Source organism: Frankliniella occidentalis, unplaced genomic scaffold (assembly GCF_000697945.3).
Source record: "Frankliniella occidentalis isolate FOCC.00 unplaced genomic scaffold, Focc_3.1 Scaffold2, whole genome shotgun sequence".
NCBI classification, from domain to species: Eukaryota; Metazoa; Arthropoda; class Insecta; order Thysanoptera; family Thripidae; genus Frankliniella; species Frankliniella occidentalis.
In genome coordinates this window covers 2,523,796-2,531,226 of record NW_026267132.1, presented here as the reverse complement: position 1 = coordinate 2,531,226, position 7,431 = coordinate 2,523,796, and the positions used below count along the sequence as shown (strand labels likewise).

At 51.4% G+C, this 7,431-nt stretch overlaps 2 protein-coding genes across 2 annotated transcripts; one reads left to right on the top strand and one right to left on the bottom strand.

Annotated features, from left to right (window-relative positions):
* Nucleotides 1–2,646: 2,646 nt before the first annotated feature.
* LOC113210727 (uncharacterized) lies at nucleotides 2,647–4,199 on the bottom strand. Its single transcript, XM_026428836.2, has 4 exons — nucleotides 4,067–4,199; nucleotides 3,878–3,910; nucleotides 3,391–3,684; nucleotides 2,647–3,066 (listed from the first exon to the last, which is right to left on the bottom strand). Exons 1-4 carry the CDS (start codon nucleotides 4,106–4,108, stop codon nucleotides 2,806–2,808), a joined length of 630 nt encoding a protein of 209 aa, XP_026284621.1. The 5' UTR covers nucleotides 4,109–4,199; the 3' UTR covers nucleotides 2,647–2,805.
* A 582-nt stretch (nucleotides 4,200–4,781) lies between these two features.
* Nucleotides 4,782–5,764, top strand: LOC113210730 (uncharacterized). The gene is made up of 3 exons (XM_026428840.2): nucleotides 4,782–4,885; nucleotides 5,059–5,091; nucleotides 5,318–5,764. The coding sequence occupies exons 1-3, from the start codon at nucleotides 4,844–4,846 to the stop codon at nucleotides 5,576–5,578; spliced, it is 336 nt and encodes a 111-aa protein (XP_026284625.1). The 5' UTR covers nucleotides 4,782–4,843; the 3' UTR covers nucleotides 5,579–5,764.
* The last annotated feature ends 1,667 nt before the right edge of the window (nucleotides 5,765–7,431 follow it).

Below are 7,431 nucleotides of genomic sequence, written 5' to 3'. Positions count from 1 at the left end.
GAGAGAGAGAGAGAGAGAGAGAGAGAGAGAGAGAGAGAGAGAGAGAGAGAGAGAGAGAGAGAGAGAGAGGCAGCAGCGGGTTCCAGACCGCGCCCAAGACATGTGCTGCGAATAATCGTTCCATCGGAAGGTTATCGCCTCTCTAAAACGCAGGCGAGCTGTTATATCGAAGAGGGATCAGTTCAGAGACTCTGCTGACTGGGGACCGGCTGAGGACGATGAAGACTTCTTTCAAAGCTCACGTACAAACACACACACACACGCACATACGCGAGGCGCCTCTTCCAAGAGCGCTGCTGGCACGCCGGGACGGCACAGCTCCCCGGGCCCCTGCCGGGTAGGCATCCCGTCCACACCTAGGCGCGCCGGGACGGCCTGCCTCCAGGGCGCCCTCCGCCTGCCTAAGAGGGAGGGAGGGAAGGAGAGAGAGGCCGGCGCTGCCGTTTGCGTTAGGTATGACATTCAAATGAAGTAAACACGCTGGACAGCAGCAGGCCGGGCAGCAGCCGACACGGGGACCCATTTATTAATTAAACATCGAGGCCTGCGGGCAGCGCCACCTGCTGGGCCTCGACCACGCAGACTTGAAGACCAGCCGGCGCACGGCCGTGAAGCGCCGACACATGATGTGGGCAAAGCATGTTGCGCGGGAATTTCGAAAAAGAGATGGGCGTGGAGAGGAGCGGTGAATTTGTTTTAAGCAGGGGAATATAAGCTTGTTGTCGAGGACTTGCCGGGCTACGTGCAAGAGCATTTGGTGGGCAGTCAAACAGTACAGCCTTCTAATCTCATTCCCGAGGGCGGCCGACCCACCCGACCCGCCGGCCTAAACCAGAGACTGCAAACCTACCTACCTCTACATATAAGATTAGCGCGCAGGAGGGAGGCTGGACTCGGCGCGCACCTCGGCCGGAGATGGACCCGGAGCAGCCCCGCGGGTCCAGCCCGTCCACTCCCCGCACGCGCGCCACTCATCCTCGCAAACAAGAGAGCGCTCGGGCACGGCACAGGGATTCGGAGCCGCCGGGCGAGTCCATCGGGCCGCAGCAGCACGAGCGGAGCTCTACCGCACACCACTTCAACAGCGGAGCTTTCCCCCACAAACACATGCAAATGAGGCCAAGGTGCGCCCCACCATACCCCGGCAGCTCAGCGCCCTCGTGCCTATACGTGAAATTTGAAAGGATTCATGTTTTACGTGGGACGCATTTTTTTATTTTACTTTTCGCGCAGTTTATTTGTATTTCTATCGTGGTGACATTTTGTTTCCGCGACCCCTCTCTCCTCCTCCATTTGCCTTGTTGTCGTATCGTATCGATCAAAAACATCTCGATGTTTTTCAATCTTTCGCCATTATAGCAAAGGCTCGCTCGCACGCACACACACACACACACTTTCGGGCCGCCCCATTATTAGGTCATAGAGGAAGTTGCCTGGGCAGAATAGCTGTACAAATCACGATCTCCAGCCCGATATGCGTGCGCGCGTCCGTACACACACGCACACACACTCACACACGGGGGAGGGGCGGCACGCTACACGAGGAGTAGCACCCCCGCCACAGTTGGAATGGAGCGGCTCCCGAGCAGTATTTCATTTTTTGGCCGGGGCGTTCGCTGACGTTTATGTTAATGTTCGGTGTATGGTTTAAGGGGGAGACCTTCAGTAGCGGAAGCATACGTGGGCGAGGACAGAGAAAGAGTAAGAGAGAAAAAACGAGAGAGAGAGAGAGAGAGAGAGAGAGAGAGAGAGAGAGAGAGAGAGAGAGAGATATGCGTGAGTCAGAGGGAAGAAGACAAAAAAAGGAGAAATCAGCCCCCCTCGACCTGTGGGGATGGCGTTTCACACACAATCACAGGAGAGAAACAGAGAAGGATGGCACTTGTCTGCCGGATACGAGAGAGAGAGAGAACACGCATCCCCCGCCGTGGCGCCGGGGTTTATTTTGTTGTGATGCATAAATCTGAAAACGCACTGCTCTAATGTGGGGGAGTGCGTTAGCATGTCGCAGAGCCCAGAGAGGGGCGCCATCGGTGGAAGTGGTGGGGAGGGGCGAGGATAGTGGAACGTTGTTACGTAAATGAAGTACGCCCCGCGACAGACGCGCAATATAAGGAATTGTTATTGAACTACTTTTGTTATTTCCGGTTCGGGCCGCGGCGCCGAATTGGATTACTTTATATCGAGGAAGAAGTTTTGGCCGCAAACTTGATGAATTTCTCGTCGGGCGCCGCCGCCGTCGCTGCGGGGCCGCGCCGAGGAGGAGCCGGGCGAATACCGACGGGAGAGTGAGAAGAGGAGACGAAATGCGAAATGGGATCCTGCCGGATCCTGCAAACCCCGGGTCGGCAACTGTGGCGCGTGGCGCTTAGCTGCGGCGGTCCTACAGAAGAAATCAGGCACGGTTATGCACTATAATGTGCAACACATCATCATGTTGCATGATGTGCATTATTTTTGTAGGCATACAATTATCTTTGATGGCGTATAAAATTTAACACAATGTGTACCCTATTGCGTTCCTTGATCCGCACCTGAAGTGCACTGCCTACGATAACTACAAAAAAGTTAATTCACGTTGTCGTGTCTTGGCGTCGGTTTAGCGCCGTTTCTAGCATGCTGTAGAACCATAAAAATCAAGATGGGTTTGCGAAACGTTCACAACTTTATTGTTAATAAATGACATAATTTACTAAGTCGTAAAATGCAGTGGTCAACAACAGGTCCCTGTCACTAACCCCACCACCCCACCGCGTGCAATTAAACATTTGCTGTATTTATATGTGTTATTCTGCGACCGTTTTTTTACAAAGCTCCGTTGACAAAAGCGAGCTCGAGGCACGCCTTTGGTTTTGAGCTCTCGACGGCCTGACGACTGAGGCAGTCGCCCAGCTTTTGCACAAGGTCGCCCAGTGTGCAGGTGACAGCGCTGTCGATGAAGTTAGTAATATCGCTAACACAATAGACGGCAGGTTGCCAGAATCTCCAAGAAGGAACGTCCTTCGTGCAGCTTTCAATTAGTTTGTTGATGTTTTCGGTCGTCCGGCTGCTGCATGCTGCGCTGAGCTGCGAAGCAAATAAAAATATTTCCATAGAACACAAAATCGGGCAATTTTCTGTTCTTTACGTTCTTAAACATCTCACTGAAATATCGCAGAAGCAATAGTGGTAACTGCAACACTACTTGCTACAGAGGGTGGTCCAGCCACCGGACAAATTTGTTGTTACACTTGCAGACATGTCCATGTTGCCTACTCTCGAAGTGCCATAAAGTGCCAAGCACGGCCGCACGGTTCACGCGGTACTGTATGACTACAAAATTGTCCTCGGTATGTGAGCCACCCTGTAGATAGGAGACAGATCAACAAAGCAGGAAATGGTCAGACATACCTTATTACTCGGGGCGGGTTTAGGGGTGGGAACGGTGGGGACGATGTCAAGAGCGCGCTGGACGCAAGCCTCTGCCTCATCATACTTAAGGGCGCTGGCACCCCTATATCTCAGGCAGACGCGCAGCCGGCCGGGAATGTCATCCAGCGAGCAGGTGGTTGCAGCCCTCAGATGGAATGCGGCTTCCCTGCCACAAGCTTCGCCAGGGTCGTTGAATCGGTCAGAAGTAACATCCCTCGTGCAGATTTCAATCTGCTTCTGCACGTTTGAAATGTTCTGCCTACTGCATGGCCCCTGTAAGCCAAATGTAATCAGTCTCACGGACGAGGAAATTGGGCAATGTTCTGTCTTTAGAGGTTTTCATACAGAATAGCAGGATCGGGAAATGTAAGATTAACTCCGTGTGCAGTAGTTTGGTAAATCCGCGTGGATAGAAAACAAGAAGGAACTAACACAGTAAGAAGGTGTAGAAATGTCAGACACATACCTGTCCACTAGGGCTAGCGATGGCGACGCACAGCTGTGAACAACAAAATAATATCTTCTTCGTGTCAATTCATTTATTTCACTTTGAAACATTGCACTATACTAAACATAAACACATTTCCAAGGGTAGATTGAATGTGTTAAATTTCAGTCAGAAATGTCCCAGTGCAACTTGGTTTGGTGTACTTACACAGGCAAGCGCCACTGCGGCGAAGAAGGTTTTGAAAGCCATTGCTGCGATGAGAGAGTCAGCTATGTCACTGATGTGTCTTTGGCTGAGACCGAATGGTTTTATAGGCCTTGGTGGCCTTCTAAACGATCGGCCTGTTGCAAGACCATTTTAAAACATCCGCATAATGTTACCCAGAATCTGACGGTGGCACTCTCCAACAACTGTATTCACGTTCTTCTGCAAACATCGATGACTGTCAATGTCTTCCTTCGGATGTCCCTCTGAGAGTCTTCTAAAGAATGGTGTAAAAGAAACGCGACATCCGTGGGTTGTTTCAACGTTTTATTTTAACACCATATCCCCGCGTACTACGAGAAATATGTGTGGCTTCGGGTTTCAAGTTAAACGAACATTGCTCAAACAGGGTGAAAGGAACTCTGGTATGCTACACCAGCGAGTTTGATGTTCGATTTTATCACACACCATTCAGAGCTTAGTCGATTTCAGCACTTCATCAATGTGTAATAATATTTACTCTTACTACGTCGTTGTGAACTGAGTTCAGCATAACATGTGCCGATTCTCACTAATCATTCGTGGTCGTAATCAGTAATCTAAACGGTCAACGCGATATTTGCACAAGTACGTGAACACAGCTGTTAGAGTTGGAGTGCTTTCTGCTGCAGTCAGATTCTGGGTAATATTATGCGGTTGTTTTGAAAATGAACGCCTATAAAACCATTCGGCCTCAGCCCAAACCACATCAGTTACCAAGCCGCCTCTTTCATCCCAGCAATGGCTTTCAAAACCTTCTTTGCCGCAGTGGCGCTTGCCTGTGTAAGTAAAGCAAAGAGGAATCCTCTGCGACATTTTTGACTTAAATGAAACACGTTCAGATCTATCCGTCTAAATGTGTTAATGTTAAATATGGTGAAATGTTTCAAAGTGAAATAAATGAATTGACATGAAGAAGTCACTATGACATTAAGATATTACTTTATTGTTCACAGCTGAGCGTCGCCATCGCTAGCCCTGGTGGACAGGTATGTTTCTGGCATTTCTACACCTTCTTGCTGTGTTTTTTTCTTAATGTTTTCTATCCACGCGGATTGACCAAACTACTGCACACGGAGTTAATCTTACTTTACTGATCCTGCTGTTTTGTATGAGGACCTCAAAAGACAGAACACTGCCCTATTTCCTCGTCAGTGAGACTATTACATTTGGCTGAGTTTGTGGCCAAATACAAAAATTGCATTTGCCTCGCAGCTCAGCGCCGCATGCAGCAGCCGGACGACCGAAAACATCAACAAGCAGATTGAAAGCTGCACGAAGGACCTTCCCTCATGGCGATTCTGGCAACCTGCCGTCGCTTGTGCTAGCGAAATTACCTACTTCATGGGCAACGCAGTCACCTGCACGCTGGGCGACCTTGTGCAAAAGCTGGGCGTCTGCCTTCAACGTCAGGCCGTCGAGAGCGAGAAATCGAAGGCGTGCTTCCAGCTCGCTTTAGTCAACGGAGCATTGTAAGAAAAATCTGCAATTTGAAACTGCGAATTTGTAACTGTACATTGAGGGGTAAATGACACGAATTTGTTGTTGACCACTGCGTCATACGATTGTATAAATGATGTGATGTACAGTAAAATGGTAAACGTGATTAAAACCCACGTTGGTTTCATTTATGCACTCCCACATAACCAACAAGTTATGAAACATTCTTTAAAATTATTCCCGATAGTTCAAAACTATTCCCGATAGTTCAAAACTATTCCCGATTATGTAAAACAAAGCCGTTGACTATCCCGTACAGGGGGGGGGGGGGGGGGGCTTCATCGAGCCCCCGCGCTGCTTCCAATTAGACTCGCGCCGGACGAGGAGATGCTCGTGTCCGAGTACCTGCGAAGGCATTGATGCTGCCGGCGCTCATTCAATTCTGGCCACGTGCGCCCCGCCCCGCCCCACAACCCCACCCCGCCGCACCGTACCGGGCCGCACACCGGCGCCGATGATGCCGGCCGGCGGCGCTCCCTTCCCATTGTCACCCACAATGCACGCCCTGCCGGCCCTCCCCCACCAAGCTCCTTTGCCCTTCGCCTCCTGGCCGCACTGAACTTCACGCCCACGCCAGGGGCCGGCGCGCGGCAGGGCGGCGAACAGGGGCCCTTATTGGCGCTGTAATCAAGACCATTGTGCTGCAGGGCCGCGCGGCGAGGGATCACAACGGAGGCCTGCCAGTGAGCAGGAAACCGGCGCCGGAAACTCGTGAGGGTTGAGGGCGGCAGTCGGGTATTCGCGGGCGGGCGACTCGATAAGTGCTACTGCCGCATCACAGACGCGTCTTTTCATGCGTCAACTAGTACGGCGATATGACACTGGCCTGAATGATGAATCGCACAAACTCAGAAACTCTCTAAGATTAGTCAGAAACAAAGATGTTCCCTTCACAAAATGTCCCAAACTATAATGTTTGGTCATAATACACGCAGTACTCCTCTCCTTGCAGTGCGTTTGCACTGTTTTTTTGTTTCGGCGCACTGCGCGGCCACGAGACACTCTCTCTGATTAAGGGCGGCCCGACAGGCTCAGGACAGACCAGGCCAATGCTATCAGATGAGGGCACGCGGGTGGGTAGGGCTTGACCACGTCAACACAGTCCGCTCCGCCGAAGTCGAAAGGAGAAAAAAGTAAGAGGCGAGGAGAGAAAGAGAGAGAGAGAGAGAGAGAGAGAGAGAGAGAGAGAGAGAGAGAGAGAGAGAGAGAGAGAGAGAATAAAGCGGCGTGGGTAGCGGCCCTTGACACTCCAGCAGCTCGTGCCCAAGCAGGCTCGTGTACGCTGCGTGTATAGTCTGCTTCGTTCGTAAAGCTCGTTCGCTCATACGCACGCAACGCAACAAGACTCCTTTGATCCTTTCATCTTTACGTGTTGTCGAGTCGCGTTGCCTCAGAGGGAATACAACTGGCATCTTGGAGCGGAAAGCAGGCGTCGCGCGGAGCGAGCGAGCACCAGAGAGAAAGAGAGAGAAGCAGGGGAAGGACGGAACTCGATAGAAGGCAGAGTGAAGAAAGGGAAAAGGAGGGCTAAAATGGAAAATAAACACGAGGGGAAAATCTGAGCGGAGGGAAGGTAGCGATATCTCGCGCGCAGCACGAAATTCCTTTCTCTCCAAATAACGATCGAACGAAGGGCGAAGTAAAAGAGGCAATAGAGCTGCGGAGTGAAGAGAAGGCGAGGGACAGAGAGAGACAGAGAGAGGGGGGGAGGGCACGGGAAAGGGGGCGCTGTTGGTTCGAGACTTGACTTGAGGAATTTCATCACTCACCCGCTGAAACTCGACCGAGAGCGCAGTGGGACGGATTTATAGGCGCGCAGTCCGACGTGT

What these genes read in the sequence shown, in the direction of transcription:
- LOC113210727 (XM_026428836.2), bottom strand. Translation starts at nt 4,108, where the DNA reads ATGGCTTTCAAAACCTTCTTCGCCGCAGTGGCGCTTGCCTGT. An exon ending in CCGCAGTGGCGCTTGCCTGT is followed by an intron (nt 3,911 to 4,066) that starts GTAAGTACACCA and finishes TGTTGTTCACAG; the next exon opens with CTGTGCGTCGCCATCGCTAG. An exon ending in TCGCTAGCCCTAGTGGACAG is followed by an intron (nt 3,685 to 3,877) that starts GTATGTGTCTGA and finishes TTTGGCTTACAG; the next exon opens with GGGCCATGCAGTAGGCAGAA.
- LOC113210730 (XM_026428840.2), top strand. Translation starts at nt 4,844, where the DNA reads ATGGCTTTCAAAACCTTCTTTGCCGCAGTGGCGCTTGCCTGT. An exon ending in CCGCAGTGGCGCTTGCCTGT is followed by an intron (nt 4,886 to 5,058) that starts GTAAGTAAAGCA and finishes TATTGTTCACAG; the next exon opens with CTGAGCGTCGCCATCGCTAG. An exon ending in TCGCTAGCCCTGGTGGACAG is followed by an intron (nt 5,092 to 5,317) that starts GTATGTTTCTGG and finishes TTTGCCTCGCAG; the next exon opens with CTCAGCGCCGCATGCAGCAG.